General features: G+C 52.9%; 4 protein-coding genes across 4 annotated transcripts; all 4 read left to right on the top strand.

Moving 5' to 3' along the window:
* Positions 1–6,790: 6,790 nt before the first annotated feature.
* On the top strand, positions 6,791–9,533 carry MAM_01639 (uncharacterized protein; the record flags this gene model as incomplete). Its single annotated transcript, XM_040820438.1, has 3 exons — positions 6,791–6,914; positions 7,173–9,309; positions 9,395–9,533. 3 exons carry the CDS (start codon positions 6,791–6,793, stop codon positions 9,531–9,533), a joined length of 2,400 nt encoding a protein of 799 aa, XP_040681926.1.
* Positions 9,534–11,362: 1,829 nt separating this feature from the next.
* MAM_01638 (Concanavalin A-like lectin/glucanase) lies at positions 11,363–12,447 on the top strand (the record flags this gene model as incomplete). The annotated part of the gene is made up of 2 exons (XM_040820437.1): positions 11,363–11,713; positions 11,782–12,447. 2 exons carry the CDS (start codon positions 11,363–11,365, stop codon positions 12,445–12,447), a joined length of 1,017 nt encoding a protein of 338 aa, XP_040681925.1.
* Positions 12,448–14,504: 2,057 nt separating this feature from the next.
* On the top strand, positions 14,505–15,632 carry MAM_01637 (CBM6-containing protein; the record flags this gene model as incomplete). Its single annotated transcript, XM_040820436.1, has 1 exon — positions 14,505–15,632. One exon carries the CDS (start codon positions 14,505–14,507, stop codon positions 15,630–15,632), a length of 1,128 nt encoding a protein of 375 aa, XP_040681924.1.
* A 1,673-nt stretch (positions 15,633–17,305) lies between these two features.
* MAM_01636 (Zn(2)-C6 fungal-type DNA-binding domain protein) lies at positions 17,306–19,362 on the top strand (the record flags this gene model as incomplete). Its single annotated transcript, XM_040820435.1, has 2 exons — positions 17,306–17,365; positions 17,446–19,362. 2 exons carry the CDS (start codon positions 17,306–17,308, stop codon positions 19,360–19,362), a joined length of 1,977 nt encoding a protein of 658 aa, XP_040681923.1.
* Between the last annotated feature and the right edge of the window lie 53 nt (positions 19,363–19,415).

Raw genomic sequence — 19,415 nt, 5'->3', positions numbered from 1 at the left:
TTTATTCAAGAACCCCCCCCCCCTTTCCATCCAACCAAAACCCCCCCCCCCCAAAAAGCAATAAAAAGCAAACCCAGCATCTCAAAGTCCGCACACAAACGTCAGGCAGAACTGCTCCTCGGCAGCTCTCTTGCGGAACAACGTCTGCAATCTGCTGTCGCTCCGTACATAGTTCGACCGGGCAGGGCAGCCTTGAAATGGAGATCGATGTAACTGCCTTTCGACCCCCATCTCCAACTACTCTTCGTCCCCCCTTTCCAGAACATGCTCACGGTGACGACTTGAATGTTGGCCGATTAACCCACACTCTTGCAGCAAAATCCTCGCTTGCAGATGCGCAGCCAACCCACATTTCAGCTTCCAGCCATATGGGCATTACGGATGGACCGTGACCAGATGAGCGCCAGGGGCACAAGGAGCCAACCCAAAAGGCCCCCTATCCAACGCAGAATACATAATACTTCGCAAAACACGAGCGAGATTATTTGGACGTTGCGCAGGCTCCTGAGTCCTGACGATGAACCAGCTCACGAGCTTGCGGACACTACGGAATAACAATACTGAATAAAGTAAAAAGGCTCTGAGGTGGCAGGTGAAAACCGGAACAGAAGGAGGTCTGGTGGGCCATAATAGATAGCTCTTGCTCTGACAACCGCTCCCATGGTGAGACCACGTGGGTCTCGTCCCAGACCCGTGGCCATTTCTGGGGCCGGAAGCGTGCCGCGGCCCCGCCCTCCCTAGTTCGATGCTGCTTAGTGCCTGGCACTACGGAGTACGCGTAGACTACGGCAAGGCTGGACCCGGAGCCATCATCAAGCCGTTCCTGTGATTTTACTCGCAACGCTACACAGTGTGCATTGATTGCATGTCACGCCCGTCTCAGGCACTTGATCGATCAGCATGGCTCACCACGGCCCAGGAATGCAGCTGTTGGGATGACAATCCTGCCGAGCCATTCACATCGCTGGCGGATAAAACAAAGCTTTCTGTCCATTGCTATCGCTGTTGCCCAGTTGCCTTGATTGGACTCCAACTCCACGAGCATGAAGCACGTGGTGCGGCCTCGGAAAGTCTGACTAAGTAGAGCTGCTCGGCGGCTGGCGAGAGAGGGAATTCCAAAAAATCTACTCCGTATGTTTTATGATATGTACCTCCTAATGCGTCAGCCACTGTCTAGTAACGCAAATGATCTTTTTCCGAGAGTGACCGCTCTTTGGGGAACGAATTCGCAAGACTCGATCCTGGTCTTTTCCCACGTCGACGAGCAACATCTTCTTTCTTTTTCTTCTTCATTTTTGCTTCCCAAAGCGTCACTGGCCGACACGACACCCCAACGGAGCCCCAAGAGGATGGCGGTGGCAGTAGGGGTGGAGAAGAAGAAAATCTGTCAAGGACCGTGGTTCCGCAAGAGACGCCATGGCCGGCGAAAAGGGGCAACGGGAACTAGAAAGACGAAGCCACATCGTGTTTCCCTGGCTGAAGGGAGAAGCACCTCGTAACAAACCTGGAAGAAACATAGCCATGTCCTTGGCCAATGAAATCTAGGGCACCCGATAGGCCCAAACGTTTAAAGTTCTTGTGTCGGGTGAAACCATGCAGATTGCTGTTCAGGTACGGAGTAGTACGCATAATTGCACGTACTCGTACTCCGTACCGTTCCACACAGAAAAAAAAAACACACAAAAAAACCCAAAGAATGGACACTTGATTTATTTCCGGCGAAAGGGCGGAACGGACGGAGAGTGCTGGCTCTCCAGTGCTTGCCCTTGGGCAAAATGCACGATCTCCGATTCATTTACGATGTGTGTGCAACGTCCTTCGCGTTGGCGGTAAGCAAGACAACAGTGTCACACAGTGCCTGCTTGTATCGAGTCACTCGAGTCCGTGACCATGTCTGGGCCCAGAGTCCTTGGGTAACGATGAATCGATCCATCAACAATACCGATCTACGGCGCACAATAAATACAGGCTGATACTCATCGGAATGGATGTCTCGGCGATCCGGAGCTGAGGTCCCGTGTTGCTTTCTCATCAACTGGGAGGGAAAATGCGTGTTACTCTGCACAGGCATGCCACATGGGCGTTCAGCCAGCGTCTGGGAAATCCGGAGTGTACGGAGTACACTCCCTACCTGTTCTGGGCATAAAATGATGGGACGAAAGCACCGGAGTCGTCGAGGCACCTGATACACGACCAGTGGTTGTTCTCCGTACTGTGTCTGTCCCCCGACCTGCTATCACAAAATCAATCGGAGCAGCCGGCACGTTGCAATTTGAGCACCAATCATAAGGTAGGCATCGTCGGTCGTGTCGCAGTTGTCAAGGGTGCGTAGGAGGAACTGTCTGCTGTGGCCCCGTTGACTCGCGCGGCACGGATCGGGGACGGGAGGCGCCATGGCTACGTGATGACCCGATGACCCATCAACAAACCTTGGGGCTTGCTTTTTCTGTAGATCTCTGGGGATGGGCTGTGCTGAAAATTGGCCAAGGACACGGTGGGCTGCTCTGGAGTCGAACGAGCACCAACTAGCTGAAGGCGTCAATACAGGTAAACACCAGGAAGCCGGAGTGGCCGTCAAAACCACAAGACGCGTGCGACTGGACGCGCTGAGAGCAATCTCGCCAAAAAGAACCCCCATTGCAGAACGGGAAAATAGGGATCATGGCAAAGGAATCCAGTGAAATTAGGCCCATCCTCTGACTCGAGAGAAATTGCTTGTCCCAGGCATTAGGGGCCCATCATCGCGCGTGGCTGTCAGGCAAGCAGCAGACAGTGCCGATGACCTCTGGAACACTGTACTCGAGCGGGGAAATACACCTGCGACACGGTGCGACTGCGTGCTACCTGTGCTGGGCCGCGGGCGGTTGACACACCCGTCTGGGGGGCCACGTCTGGAAATTAACAAGAACAGTCACCGACCAAAAGTTGGCAAGATGCTGACCTCTGTGGGCCCCGCTCCGAGCGTCGTGCTGGGGTTCTCAGCTCAGGCGTGGTAACTAGCCTGCCACCGGTGCTTTGGCAGCAGGTTGCATGGTTCTGCGAGAGAAAGCATGCAAGGTTCATGGCGAAGCAGGAGTCGTCTTGTATTGTAGCCTTGCAGTGCGGCAATCTGCAGCCATTGTGAGGTACCTACTCCGTATCTGCTTAAGTTCTTAACGCCGCATATGATCCCTGTTGTGTGCTTGGGTAAGTACTTAATGTACCTGTGTATGTGTAAGTACTTACAGTACTTAGATATTACTGCAATACATCAACGTTAGCAGTACTCCGTACATAGCACTCAGATGGATGTGTAGGGCACTTATTTACCGAGGCTGCGCATTAGGTCCAAGTAACTGGGCATCCACATGACCCCAGCAGATACAAAACCTTCCATCTCACGTATGTACAAACTAAAAAGAAATCCTTTGATGCGATACCTTGCGAAACGACGTGTGGGAGCCGACAGTTTTTCTTGTTCTCGTTCTTCCTCCTCCCCTTCTGCCTGCTCTATTCTTTGAATTATGTTGGCACTACTACTACGTAGGGTATCATCATATTCTATTCCTTACTCTGTATTGCGTCAGTTCAGCCTCCAATCCTGGCTCGAGTGTTCTGCGGCATTGTTTCGATATGTCACGGAGGCTTTGTTCGACTCACGGGGTGGGAGAAGAAAATGCTGCTCTCTGAGCGCGCTGTAGGGCACACCACGCATGAGCAGACTTCAAAACGGTCCCCTCTCTGTGTCCACATGGTCTTTTGCGGACTGTTGCACTGTTCTTCATATCGTTTGAGCAGTTGAGCACCTAGATAGATGTTTTGTCGCCAAGTGTCTCTTTACGACACTAATCGAGTAAATATCGTCAACGCTGCAGGTTCCTGTTGAAGCTGCATCTCGAGTCTGGTATTATCAAAACGTACTAGGGAGAACGCAGGGGGGGACAACAGAAGCACCCAGTTGCGTTCCTTGCTATGAACCCTGCAGTGAACTGTTTGATGATTGCTCTTCTGTTGGTACGGACAACTGAGCCGAGCAATGATGTTGGGATGGGAAGCTTCTTCCATGGTCCGTCGATTGTCTATACAGGCCCAAGCCGAGCGATATCGGGAGATGTTTGGAGATGCTACGTGACAGTGTCTTCGCATTTGTGACAATGACCTCCGGGATACGGAACCCGTCCCCCTTGCATGTCAAATGGACACCACGCAGACGCCATTTGACCGACTCTCCGACTCTTCTTGAATTCATCGGATCGGTACCCTGAACAATGGCACGTTAATAAGACAACAAGAAGAAAGACCCCCGCTGCGAAGTACTCTGTCCGTACGGAAAAGGCAGATGTGTCACTGAAACGTGCCTGCTACCTTAAGTAGGTCAGTGAATCCATTAACATGATACGTACATTGAATGAGGCTGCAGAAGCGAGCTTTGGCTCGTCAAAATATACGCCAGCAGCTCAGTTACAAAGTACCAGTCAGTTGACTATTCAATTATCGAGCACTGGGAATCTGGCATAGCTCCAGGTCGGCACTACGAACTCATGTTACTCACGTGCCTACCTATAGGTAGGTATGTACATATCGAGGCGGTATTCACACCCGTATTTATATGATAATGTCCTCTAGATACTAGAATACGGCTTCTCTGGCCGGGCACGATATACGCTAGCAAGTGTATCATCGTCGCATTCACCCAAGTGCCCTGCTGTCCGCATTTTCTATTACTCTCTCCGTATTCATTCTCAAGGAATCTAAAACACAAGGTAAACAGTGGAGCGGCGCAGCTACAGTGGGAACACTGCGATAGTCTTGCAACGTTCAAAGAGGCAACTCACGCCGGCTGGTAAAGTTGATGCAAACATACATGCTTGCCGTACTGAATGAAAACCCATTCATTCTGTCGAGTGCACTGGTTGGTCGAGTAACGGTACTACGTGGTCATTAGCGAGACTATTGGCTGTTTCTGAAAGAAACAGTTCGGCGGAGTGCAGACGGAACACAGAGTATATTGACGGATACTTCTAGTCGCGATATGAGCTGTGTGCCCAGTCCTCCTTCGCACTCCTTCATACGCTGGAACAGTGGTACGAGTGATTAATTACGGGGTACCGTATGCCATATGATGCTCAGTCGTAGGCTGACACCGATGCAAATGTGTCGGTGCCGCTTTTAGATGGCGGGGGAGGAGGAGGAGGAGGAGGAGGAGGAGGAGGAGGAGGCGGCTGAGTTTTCCTCAAGTGCGGCCGGCTTCTCCTGACAAATTTTCCTTCAGACGGGGTTTCCGGGGAAAACGTGACTCCAGTTGACGGGTGGTGCCAAGGCAAAGCCGAGTGGGTGGGGGTGGCTGCTTAGGCACGGAGTACGTACCAGTACCAGCCGGTGTCAAATGCCAAGGCACTGCTCCGTACTTGCTTGAGAACTCTGCGAGGGCGGCGATGGAGCTTGACAAGATACAGAGGGAACAACACTGCAGTAGTCTGGTAAACCTTCGTATTCCTTTCTTAAGTAAGCAACTACCTTCTATGCCAAACAACTCCTTCAATGTGCGCGCAAGTGCGTGCTTGCGGAGGACAGTAAACAGTCACAGCGCGCTTAGTGGGCAACGGTGCCTGGCGGAGGGGACAGCTAGCCCCGCCGTCTCGCCCCTCAATTTTCCGCTAAGGAGCCCCGCTCATCACTTGCTGGATCAACGGTGCTCCGTAGAGCCCGCTTCAACCAGTTTTGCGTGCAAAGGCCTGATGACGCGAGCTACCAGTTGACATGTTTGGTGCTCCGTAGTCATCATCATGGCCCGTCCGTCAGTCGAGCCTAGCAGCCTGGCACTCACACGGCAGCTTTAGAACACGGGCTGCTTCGACGCCAGCGCTGGGCTCCAAATCTCACACCCCGGTCTCTTGCAGTCACACCCATGCCGCTCCGTCCACTCCGTGGTCCACGGCCCACCTCACGCGCCGCTCTTTCTGTCTTCTGTGCTGCGCTGGCACGGGCCACGGCCACGCACCACGCACCACGCACCACGCAACCTCGATGTCCTGGACACGGCCACAGAACGCGTTCCATCATGCCCTGAGCCATTCGTCTGCTCCGTACTCGAGCAGGTCAGAGTCCAGGTGTCACGGTTTATTCAGCGTGCCAGGTCGGTTCGTAGTTCAAGCGTAGCTTGAAGCTCCCAAGTGCTCCTCAGCCACCCAACCCCTCCATCCCCCCTCCTTTCCTCCCTCTCCCTCCCACTTTTCTTTCCCTCCGCCTATTGCGCGCGCGCCCCGTTCCTGTTAATCCAACCCCCCTTTGCCGCTGCTGCGCTGTGGTCCCTCAGGCTTTCCCCCCTCTCCCCCTCTGTTCTCGTCGACTACTACATCTTTGGCCTCTCCTCTCGCTTCTCGCCTCCCCGATTCCATCCCATCCATCCACCCCATCAATCTCACCACATCATCGCTTGGAATCGCCCTCGTCAGCATCTTGTCTGTTAGGGGGAGCTGATCCTACGAGGCCACACAGAGCCTCGTTTTCCTCATAATTCTAGAACCCTTTTCAGTCTTTCCATGACCAGAATACCATCACCAATGACCAACTTCACGATCGAATCCACCGCTGTCACACTTTAAATCCCACGGGAGCGCGTGCGAGCGAGGAACCAGGAGTCGAGAGCGACAACCAGAGTCTTGATCAGACGATATTCAACCATCGTGCTGCCCAGTATCCATCTTTCGAATTTGGCCGGAATTGTGACTAGAGAGACCAACCACTGTCGTCCTTTCTGCCGCCATAATTTCGTACTGTCTAATACGGACCACACAATTTGGTCATCAAGATGCCCGGCGCCAGCGTCGCCGTCCTCCCGCCACCAGCGGCCTCGACACCTTCCTCGCGGAAGGCATCTCTCGCACCAGAACGCAAATACAAGTGCCAGTTCTGCAACAGAGCCTTCAGTCGAAGTGAGCACCGGAGTAGACACGAACGTTCACGTAGGTATCTCAAGCTAGTCAAACCTTAACTTCCAAACCATTCCTCCTCGTCACCTTGTCATCTTCTAGAAGATGTAGCACCACTTTCTTGGACCCATGGTCCCGTTGAGCACTCGAAAAAAAGGCTTTTCATTCTTCTCCTCTTCCCTTCCTCCGCTTGCACCATCTTCTTTTTCATCTCAATTTCGTTGATAAAGAGAATAAGGAAGCTCAGCTGACATGATGCAGATACAAAAGAGAGACCCTTTAAATGCATGAAGTGTCGGAGTACTTTTGTCAGACGTGACCTTCTTCTCAGACATGATCGAACTGTGCACGCCAAGGACGGAGGTGTTCCCCTACACAGCGATGGCAAACGCCGTGCGGGCGGCCCCAAGACTCGCGCGATTGGCGGTCCATCCAAGACCCAGCTGGCTTTGGACACGTCAACCCTAGAGCAGATGGAAGCGGGCAGTGATGGTCTTTTTGACGTCGAAGCTGCCGCTATGCTGGTTGCGGATTTGCATCACAAAGCCACTGCTGCTATGCGCGGCGATGACAGCACTTACGAAGACAATGCTCCCATGGCGTACTCGCCTCATGGATCAACCATTATGGAGTCGACCGTCACGTACCCTTCCGGTGCCATCGCATTGCCTCAGATGCAGTGGGAGGGCTTCATACCCCCGACCGTGGACGAGCCCAAGACTCACTCAATATCGTCTAGCGCGTCTGGGTCTTTCGAATCGCAACAATCCTTCGCTTCGAGTGCTACCATTCAGCCTCGCGCAAACCAGCTTCCTCCTATGGCGGGACATCATGGTAGTGGACTTGTGCCTGTTCTGCAGTCAATTATCCAGTCTCTCCCCGATGCAAGTGCCGGAACGCCTACTCCCCGGAGTCCTACCCTCCTTGACCCAGCTCACGCTGGCTTTCATCCACCACAGCTTACCGGGGACGAACAAAGAAACGCCATTTTGGATAACATCCGCAGCTATGATCGTGAGCACGCGATTCCTGAAGGGTTTCGCCTACCTGGATTGGGATCTTTGAACCGCTATTTGTCAACTTATTTCGGTTTATTCCATCACCATCTACCTTTTCTCCATCCAGCATCTTTTAACCCTTCTCAGGTGTCACCCCCGTTGCTTCTGGCTGTCCTTAGCATTGGCGCACTTTATGCTTTCGACCAGGACCAGGCGTACATGCTTCACATTGGTTCTAAAGTGCTCGTCAATCAATTTCTCCAAAACAAGGAAAACTTTAGCTCGCGGAAATGCCCACTTTGGACCATGCAGAGCTCGCTCCTGAACATGATATTCGCTAGCTGGAGCGGTGACCCCAAAGGCTTGGAGTGGGCTTGCTCTATCAAGAGTCTACTGGCCAACATGGTTGCTGGCAATAGGTATGAGCTGAAACTTCGCCAGGAAGCACGAGAGTCCGCAAAGCCAAGCCGCGCAGAATGGGTTGAGGATGAGGGTTGCCGTCGCACGTACTATGCTGTCTACATATTTTTCGGCCTGCTCACCTTGACGTACAACCACACCCCGGCAATTAGCTTCAATGAATTCGAGGATCTTCAACTGCCCTCTACGGAAGCTATGTGGAATATGCAAGGCACTGGTGACGGTGCGTGGTCAGATCTCGTGACCAACGCCACGGCCGTTACATTTATGGAGGCCCATGACAATCTCTTCCAAGGCGAGACTCTCCGATACAGCGCATTTGCAACTCGTGTGATGATCAACGCTCTGTTCCTAGAAGTCTGGTATCACAAGCGCAGTCCTGAGGCGCTTCAGGATGTTGTCACAGAATACAAACTCCGCCTCGCCCTTGAGACTTGGGAGAAGTCTTTGGACATGTGCGAACCAGAGACGGTCGCTGTCCCGCTGAGTGCGCCACACAAAGGCCATCCCCTGATCTTCAATGCCAAGGCGATGTATCGCAATGCTCGTGCGCGACTGGAGGTAGACTTGAAGAGTGTGCAGGAGGCTCTACGCTACCATGATCCGTATGAAGTGGCGGCTGCTATGTCTCACGCACGTGATCGCGTAAAGCGATCGAGTGAGATGATCAAGGTGATTGAAGAGTGCTACAGCTGCATTGAAACAGCTGTGGTCCAAGGAGTCCGCTGGGTTGCTCGCACCTCGCCGACAAATTGGAGTGTCGAACATCCACTGTGCGGCATGGATCTGATGATCATCCTATCCTTGTGGCTCTACCGACTGGAACATGACGAAGAGCCAGCAACTCAGGAGGAACTCGTCATGTATAACAAAGTTCGACAGCTCTTTGCCAAGGATCTCGACGAAAGCTACATGTCACAAATGAGCTCAATTGTTGCCCGTCTCTGGGGTTCGATGCTCGACGAAGTAGTTGTTTGGGGGTAAGTTTCCGTCTGATTTAAAGGCTACTTTGCCGCACAAGATGGCGATTGCATAGAGGGTGAATTGCTGACATACTTGCGACAGTATCACTCGCTTGATGGGCGAATCCTTTAAACTGCACTCCCAGGCACTGGTCGGCTATGTCGACGACCTGGAAGCTTCCTCAAATGTTTCCACCCCTTCGATGACCTCACAGGGGGCAGACGAGGACAGCGTGTATTAATTATACTGACATGATTGACACGAATTTTCCTTGCGTCATTGGAGTTGTCTTTCGATGTCCCTTTTTTCCTTTGGTAAATATCTCGGCCGCGCTTTGCGGTCGTCCTGTTCGCGTTGTAAAGTTGGGTTGGCTTCTCGACTTTGGATTTCCTTGATTGCTTGGGTGCCGTCCGGCGCGACGGTTTTGAAAAGGAGTACCGGCATGTGTTTAAACCTGGCATTTCCTTTGTCACACTTTCCTTGCGGGTCCGTTTGATATCTCGCTTCCGGCGCTTGAGACAGAGCAAGTGACCGCAAGACTGCTTTGGCCACTTCAGTTGTGCGCCGTCACTTTTCTAAACGGAAGGGGAAATCTGGCCAAGAAGCTGCTCTTGGTGGTGAAGCAGGGAATGAGATGTAGACGGATATATTAGGTGTGCGATTTCTGGGCCTCGGCGGACGAAGTAAGATTTCCAGGGCGGCAACTCAAGCCGAGGGCTGCAGTTAACGAGTCGATTGGCTGGTCCATGACGGTGACGCCGTCTTTCTTTTCTATTCTCAGTTGTTCGATTAGCTACGGCACCTATTGGCTTTTAATTCTCTACTCTCTGCATTTTTTCCCGCTGTATTTTGGCGACACTTGTTACATTTTAGCAGCTTTCATACCTGTCCGTGTCTTTTCTCGCTGTCTTCTGTCTCTCCCTTTTTCTGTTGGCTTTACTTTGCTTACTTTGGCTTCTCAGATACCTTGTTCGATATACAGATTGTTGCATCTTGCTGCTGAGTAGGGCTTGGCTGTCTCCTTGGGTCTTGTTTCTTTATTTCTTGTCCATGGTTTTCTTATTTGCGGCTGCTCTTTTGCTCGCTGGCCTCGCAACCACAAAACAGGCGCCACGTTAGACGACGGGGGCAATCGGTCGACAGGGACTGACTGCAGCCACATTGCGTGTGAAACCAAATAGTTTTGAGAGGAGGCAGGCCCGCTCGCTAGTGTATAGGTACTTGGTTATAATGAAGCAATAATTCCTTCTCTGTCATGTGCTCTTGTCCTAGCATATTTGTGAGCTTTGGGAACGCAAGGGGAGAGGATGATGCATTAATTGGGTGTAACACTTCTGCATGGAGGATGGGGTTGTTGAGGCGTGACGTGTTGCTACGGTACCGTAGTTACCACCCCTTCCTTACTTTTGTCCCACCCCACTCCGAAATTCGAATAACTTAGGTTAAGTAGTTGACGACTTGGACGTTCGGGAAGCTATCGTTGATCTTTCTCTCTCCCGCAGATTCCCGAAATCTTCAGTCTGTCTGTAGGTCCTGCAACGATACCTCTAGGTACTCAAGTACTTACCTGGTTCTCAAGCAGGTAGCTACTTAGAGGAGGGGTTGTGCCTGCCTGCAAGGTTCAAGGTACGAAAGGCTCGTCTACAGGCAGGAAGGGGGCTCTACTTGGTGCATCTTCTTCTACCCAACTCAAGTGAAGTAGTCGACGATGCGTGACTTTGAATCCACTAGCAGCGCCGGGATACCCTCTGATCCCCACGATTCTCCTTCCACTGATATTCTCTGCCCCTCTTCTCAAACCTCTGGCCCGCTGCGCTGGTCTGTATTGGCACAGTCAGTCAGCTCCGTACGTGTTCCTGTCAACCAAGAGGCCTAACGTGATACAGGGGCCTGTGCAAGGTATCGACGGCAAGCTTGATCAGCTGAAGAGGTCACCATCTCTCGGAGAACCTCTGACGAAACTCTACGGATCTCAGGAATACCTTCACTTCCGTCATGTATTGGTCGCTGGCATTTTGTCTGCCGCTTGTGCCCCGAACCGCCCTCGCGGTTTGCAGTTGCGGATACTCCATGACTGGACAGCAGCGTGGGAATGGTTCCTTGTTGTTTATGCACAAGCTAGAAACCGATTTTGCATCGATGGACGACACACTATCAGCGTCCGAGTGGATCAAACAACAGTATAACGTCTCTGCTAAAGCTGGCAGAGGGACCTATGGCAAGACATTTCTTACGGAAAATGTATTTCTACCCCCGGAACCTGAAAAAGGCATAGCCCTTCGGGTTGGTAGTCAAATCACGTCTTTGCGTGCAATATCTTCTGCCGAGGTGGACACGAGCCGAACGGATATGTTCTGGGGGTCCTACCGAGCAACAATGAAGCTTTCCCGTGTTGGTGGTACGTGTGCAGCATTTTTCTGGGTGAGTACGCACTCGCAGTGTCAGACCAGAGTGTCGGGACAGCACAGGCTGATGGCGAGGCCTTGCAGTACTTTAATGACACGCAAGAGATCGACATGGAATTTCTCTCGAGGGAGTTTGACGAAGCGAATGGGGTCTTCCCCGTGAATCTCGTAATCCACTCGAGCTTATCGGCAAAAGCTGGTTATGACGCGAGCAAGACTGGCACGTTCAAGGTGATGAACTTGACGTTTGATCCGACCAAAGATTTCCATGAATATCGTTTCGACTATTTGCCGGGCCAGGTCTATTTTTACGCCGACGGGCAAAGCCTAGGTGAGATGAAGGGCGACAACGTTCCGACAAATGGTGGGCACGTCATATTGCAGCATTGGAGCAATGGCAATCAATTGTGGTCAGGCGGGCCACCATCATCAGACGCTGTGATTCTCGTCAAGTCCGTGGAAGCTTACTTCAACTCTTCCGACGCCAAGAATCGCGAGGATTGGCACAACACGTGCAGAGCCCATGGTGCCAAGGGAACAGTATGTGCCGTACCTGAGACGGCACCAGCAGCAGCTACTGGCCAAGTAGATGACCCCTCTCATGACGATGGGAAAGCTGGTAGCCACCACGAGGGTGAAGAGAACGGTAGTCACCGAGCCCCTCGGGCAAGGTCACTCAAGACAGTACTGGTGCCGGTGGTGGCTGTATACACATTACTGATGGGGGCACCGATGCTGGGTTTAGGCTGAAGATGCGTGGTTGGTGAGCAACACCGAGACGGACCAAAGAGTCAAGGTTGCAGATATGTATGAAGAGATCAGTGGCGTAGGCAGAGACGACGTGCGGAACGGTGATTTGCTTCTCTGCATTGGATTGGCACCATGTGTTCTTTTGCACGTGAGAAAGTGATACTACCGAAGATGAACTGCTAGCAGCTGACTTGAGGGTTGCTGCTCCACCAGGGGTTTATTCGCTAAGAATGTTTGAAGTGGAGCACCTCTGAGCTAAATGCTTTTGTTATATCTTGGCCCGACTTGACTTTTTATATGTTTTTTCATATAAAGAGAAATAGATCCGTAATAAATTCACTGTTTATGCATTTTAACGTCATATTGTAATTTATACTTGTTAGCAGAAAATACAGTGCATCTATGACTTATAGGTCGCAATTGCAGTGACAACTGCGGAGCGTTCCCGTTTGCTGCTGTAACAACCTAGCGGTCAATTGCGCGCGACCGTGCGACCTATATTTCGCCCGACAACACTTATTAACAGTATCGTGAGGTCTTGCATGTAGCATACTACAATATAAACGGGTGGCCGACAATGTGTGCTGCGGTGCTGCTTGCATTGGTATATCATATCACAACCTTTATAGCTTTACGTTTTAGCTATTGTTCTGCGTCTATGGGGTTGCCCCATTTCGGAACTATGTCAGGGCTTCCGGACGCACATCAGAAGAGGTAAGGTATGTCGTTACGTAAAGGGGAAGACGGGGATAGTTGCTCTTCTTTTCTTTTCCTCAAGTTTGCAGTCAATACTAGTAACTTTACTTTCAGACGGCTTGTGAGGCTGGCTCTTGACAGTTACGCTACAAATTATGTAGTTTTTTACTAATGCGATAAAATGCAATTATATATGTCTAGGTCAGACGAATATTATTAGCTCACAGTTTTTCAGCTTTAGCTAAAGAGGTGCTTTACTAACTTATTTGATACCCGCCTTGGGCGATGAAATTTTAGTGGAGCAAAACCCTCAGGTGAGCTGCTGGGGCGCCCCTCAGTTCATATAGCAGCACGTGACTGACGCCCGCTGATCCCAATGAGTAGACTTGCAGAATCCCGGTAACTTATAAACTGCAATTGCTAGAACAAATAAATGGTTGGGGGCGGGGCGGGGCCAAGATGCGCTAATCATGTGATGGTGGAGCAGTATGCCAAGTCATATGACGAGAAGGTGCGGCAAGGCTAACGATCACGCCTTGCGATCGATGCGCGGGCTGACAACTGGAAGCATGCGGCGACTCCAGCGGCCCCAGCAAGCTTTTGCCCCAAAGGCAGTCTGGAAAAGATGGGAAGGAAAAGGGGATGACAGAGGGCGGCGGGCGACGGGCTGGTGGCTGACGAGCCCCGTGAAGCTCAAACGCAGTCCCGTGCCCTTGACGAAGCCATCATGACTTGACATACGGCCCATGGTCTGTGGTCCAGCACCGTCGTCATCATCATCATCTTATCTTGCGTGGCCCCTCGCGCATGCCACCGTTCCCGACTGCCAGGCCAGCCATCCAGATGTCGTCTACAACGGCACGGCGCGACGAGTCCGTGGGCCTTTTAGGGCCTTTAAACTGGGGCACACGAGGTCATAATCGCATAGTCAGGAACGCCTCTCCCCGCACAGTTCACCTTTTGGCAGCATTTGAGTCACGTCGGAGCGCGAAGATCGGGCAAGGGAAATCAGGGCAAAGGCTAGGCTAGGCTAGGCTAGGTAAGGCGAGGCAAGGCAAGGAAGGGGAGCAACCTGGACGACGGAAGGCGGGAACGAGGTATAAAATGAAGGCCACGCGTCCGGGAAGAATCACGACTTGCAGCACATCTCCATCATTTCATGTGTCTTTATTCCTTTGGAGTTCGAGTTGCGAGCAAACACTCAAGCAGAACGGTCCGGCTTTGATGCGATCAAGGCGAAGTGTAAGCCCCAACACCCTCACAACATGCCCGCTGCCTGACCTGAAACAAAACGCCTCCTGATGCTTAGTGATAGATATATACGAGACGTACAAACAGAACCAGGAGACCAATCATTCATCATGGCATCAACGCTCAACGTCATTCTCCGCAACGACACTGGCTCTGCACAGCTATATGCTCACATCACCGGCCGGGACGATAAAGGGGTCGTGATACTCAGCTCAGACGGCAAAACCGCAGTTCGTCCTGCAAACCCTAGCCGTACTCTTCAGCCGCTTGGCGCCGACTGCGCTATTCCCATCGGCGCTTCCGGCACAACACGAACCATTTCCATCCCTCGGATCTTTGGCGCACGCATCTGGTTTTGTAAGGAGAAGCCTTTGAACTTCTTCATCAACCCCGGACCGGCGCTGGTCGAGCCGTCCGCAACAAATCCTGCGGATCCCAACTATGACCTGGACTGGGGCTTCTGCGAATTTACGTGGAACCAGCAAGAGCTGTACGCCAACATTTCCTTTGTTGACTTTGTCGGCCTCCCAATTTCCCTACAGCTCAAGACAGGAGACGGCAAAGTCAAGACCGTGCCCGGGATGCCCTCGGATGGACTGGACAAGGTTTGCTCCGGACTCGAAGCCCAGGCCAAGATTGACGGCAAGGGCTGGGACAAGCTCGTGATACGTTCGTCCGCGGGGGCCTACCTGCGAGCTCTGAGCCCGAACTCGGGCAGTGTTTTGACCAGGGGCTTGTTCGACGGTTACTATCAGTCTTATGTCGATTCCGTCTGGAACAAGTATACGTCTGAAGACTTGACTGTCAATACTCAGTTCACATGGGGCGACGTCGTGGGCCGTGTCAAGGACGGCAAACTGACCTTTGGCTCGGTTGGCTCCTTTGGCAAACCGTCGGCACTCGACATTTTCACTTGCAGCACCGGACCGTTTGCCGCCGGCCCAGGCGTAACGGATGAAAAGCTCAACATTGGCGCGCGACTTGCCGCTGCACTGAACCGCTCCACGCTGCTGGTGGACGCGAGACAACCCGAAGGCGAAAAGATCAACATGTATTACAAGGATGCGGTTACCAACCACTACTCGAGAATCTGCCACCAAGTCAGCGTCCAGGGTCGAGGTTACGCGTTCCCCTATGATGATGTCGGGCCATCATCTGGCGAGGACCAGTCTGGTTTCGTAAACGATCCAAATCCTCAGGAACTGACCGTTTCCGTTGGCAGGCCCCTCCAAGGCTAGAATCACCCGCCAGGGAAGCTTTCCAGCTACGTGACGGCCGTGGGGGGTCGTGTTGCAGGAGTCGACAGGCAAGTTTCCTCCTGGCACGATCAACCGTCGCGCCAGAAGCCAAGTGCGAGCCTCAAGGGGCACGTGTCCATGTGCATCTGCAGAGCATTTGAGTACGAGATTGATACCTATATATACCGCCACAACTGCTGCTGCGGCTGCGGCTGCTGCTGTAGTTGAAACCGTATATATATCACGAGACATGGCTTGTTTGGGACGTTATTCTGTGTAAATGTTCTGTTCTTGATACACACATATATATATATATATATATATAACATGTTATATGATATATATAGAATTTGACGCTTTTCCTTGACAACGAACATGCGTCCGTACTGTCCAGAAACCGGCTGAAGTTGGACCCGTGAGCGGCGGCAATGTTTTTTTCCGACCCTGGTTCGGGCATCTCGATGATGGCGAAATGACAGACCGACAGCAACGGCGTTCGGTACAAGTTCCAGCCGGACAGACCATGGCGGCGTTTCGCACAAGCGATGGATCGGCCGCCTTTCCCGAAAGACTGGTAGTTTGTTGTAACCTCGAGTGGTGGTTCACTGTTGACCAGCGAGCCGACCAGCGTGCGACGGAGAGACGGGCACCAGCACCCAGCACCACAGACGTCGGTGGGCAAGCGAGTTGGCGGTGGGTCAGAGAGAGTGACGGGTACTTAAGTAAGAGCGAGAGAGGAGAGGGGGTGAGTGAGTGTGAGGGTGGGTGAGATGAGGCAGTGAGATGACATACTTGCTCCATTCCAGAGTGCTCCCAAAAAAAACATCTGTAGATACGTCACGAGATGGTTATACTAACGTCGGTCACAGAATCCTCTCTATTCACATCTGCTGCACGCCGAGTCCCAAGCTGTCAGTCAATGTCACCCCGGGTCTGCCTGCACATGCGGATGCACATGCACATGCGCATGCAAGGTCTTGCTGGGCCAGGTAAAAATACGTACCCCGGCCATGGCCCATGACAACTGACCCCGACCTGACGCTGACCATGATCCATGATCCTGATCCATGAGAGATGAGAGACAATTGGGCCCGCCGTCCCGAGCGCTCGCGATGCCACCCACCGCACCAGCAACAGACAGCCTGCAGCCGGGTTCCCGCGTTTAGCTGCCTACGGGTTACTCCGTACTTCAGTGGTCAACAATAGGCCAACAAACAGCCCATGCTGCAACCCGTCAGTCAAATTGATCAAAACGACAAATTGGTCGGCAACCAGCTCTCCGTCCTGCCGTGCTGCACAGTGCGCATACCGGAAAGCAGCCAAGGATCCTGCGATGATGCTGCCCCCTCTCCATCTCACTCCAACCCCAACGTTTGAACAGCAACGATAACGACGACTCCCGTACCGACGCCATTCACTCCCACGCCATCACTTGGACAGGTCGGCGTCGTTGCGGTCTAACCAGGTATTCGTGATGGTGCAATATCTGATGGCCCGTGCCGCCTGACAATGTCAGCATCCTCTTCCACAACCGCCATCTCGGAGCCCTCGTCAACGGCTCGCCATCAAGCGCCGTTCTGTCTGTGCGCCAGCTCCTTCTCAGCTCCATCTATCCGTACAGACGACGACGGCCTCATACCCAGGCGAATTAGTGTTCCCTAAACCTTTCCACCATGGTGTATTGCGGAAAGCCCTCCAAGGGCTGCTCCAACTGTCGAGAACGCAAGATACGGGTGAGTTCGCCACGCGATGCCACCAAACTCCGTTTCCATCTCGCCATGTTCTTACCTTCCTTCGCTCTCCCTCAATGCAGTGCGACCAGAGAACCCCTACCTGTGGCCAGTGCGAAAAGCGCCAGCAACAATGTCCTGGATATCGCAACATTGTTGATCTCATGTTTCGCGATGAGAGCCACCACGTCATCGAGCGAGCTACTGCAACTCGAAGGCGATCCAAGCAGGCGGGTCGTGCCGACGCTGTGATTCTCAACCCACCGCCGTCCCCGGCTCGCTCCTCCCCGTCTTCTTCACCATCTTCGGCTACACGAAAGCCCAAACCACTCATGCGCGACGTGTCCCCATCAAGCGAGGAAGACGACACTGCTGAGTGTGCGCCAAGGCAAACTCCTCGGGGGCGCCTTTCCGGCGCCAGTCACGTTGGCCGTCTTCAAAATCAAAACTGCGGTAGCCGAGCCTCCTCGGCCCTCACAACCACTACCAAAGCCAATGATGCCAGAATCTCATATGGCCTAACGAACTCCCTGCAGGAACGTGGCATAGCCTTCTTCTTCGCACGCTATGTTGCCACTGATCACGGCTGCTACCAAAATTACGACTTCATCTACGATGTATGGAAACCGCCGCTCGCCTACGGTACTGATTCGACCGACTGCATCACTGCTAGCATGGCGGCCGTCGGCCTCGCCAGTCTATCGAAACTCACTCGATGCCCCGAGACGTTTCGACGCGCCCGCCAGAGCTATACCGTTGCTCTTGGCCTTGCCAACTCGGCTCTGAGCAGTCCGACGGAGGCAGTCAAGGACGGCACCATGCTGGCCGTGCTTATTCTGGGCACTTATGAGTTTGTCTCTGGCCGCACGCCGCAAACCATCAGAGCTTGGCAAGATCACGTCAGCGGTGCTGCAACCCTGGCCAGTATGAGAGGAGCGGCCCAATTCCGCACCAAGGCTGGAACCAGAATGTTCGTCATGCTCTGCCACACTGTTCTGATCAGCTGTATCCGCAGCGGCTTGCCCATGCCGCAGTCCATGGTCGATCTTCGAAGAGAGTTGTGGCACTTGACTGACACTAGTGGTCCCATATGGCGAGTTGTCGATGCGTTATACAACGCACTCCAGGTTCGGCATGACATAAAGTCTGGCAACGTTTCTGGGGTCGATACCGTTGTCAAGAAACTCTGCAATGTGGAAGAGCAATTCTCGGCCCTGATTTCGACCCTCCCGCCGGGTTGGTACTATCATCAGGCAAAGCTATCCAAGCCACATCCAGCGGTTTTGGGGGATGCCTGCCACATCTATCGGGACCTGACTCAAGCAACGACCTGGAATGGCATTCGCACCATGAGGATGTTGGTACAGGAGACGATCGTCGAGGTTCTTTGCGGCAGCACCGAAGACCCAACATTGTTGCCAAGTCATCACCAGCTGCAGCTTGTCAAAGCCATGAAACTGATACAAATGCTGGGCGAAGCTTTTGTTTCTAGCGTGCCCCAGCACTTTGGCATTGTCAGTGGCAAAGACTTAGTTTGCGACAGACGGGGTCGCCACACCGTCGAGCCCATACCCACCGCCCAGCTTCCACACCGGATCCTATCGCCGTCGAGTCAAAAAGCATTGCCCGGGACCGCCTCCAGCAGCGCGGCAAACCCAAACTCTTCCCTTGCTGCCCCCGCGTCTCGGAAGCCCACCTTGTTTGACCCCACGCAGTCGAGCGGACATGAAAGAGGTGCAGAGCGATTCCTGGCTTTAGCTACGGCCAGTCATACCATCATTTGGCCGCTTTATACGCTCGGCATGTCATCTTCGACAACGCCGGACACACTTGCCTATGTTCTCGACCGCCTGGAAGCAATATACCAAGAGACCGGGTTTGAACAGGCCCGCGTGGTGTCGAATATCGTCAAGGAGCAAGTTCACACTTTGCTGTGGGATCAGATCCCGACCGCAAAACTACCTTCTCTGCCGGACGCTGCACTTCCAATGATGGTGTGAGGTGCTTGCTGCATTATTACGATGGAAAGAATGATGCGGGCACCTTAACGATA

The sequence above is a fragment of the Metarhizium album genome, assembly GCF_000804445.1.
Source record: "Metarhizium album ARSEF 1941 chromosome Unknown scaffold_2, whole genome shotgun sequence".
Lineage (NCBI taxonomy): Eukaryota > Fungi > Ascomycota > Sordariomycetes > Hypocreales > Clavicipitaceae > Metarhizium > Metarhizium album.
Note: the sequence above shows the minus strand (reverse complement) of the source record. Positions and strands in the feature narration are given on the sequence as shown.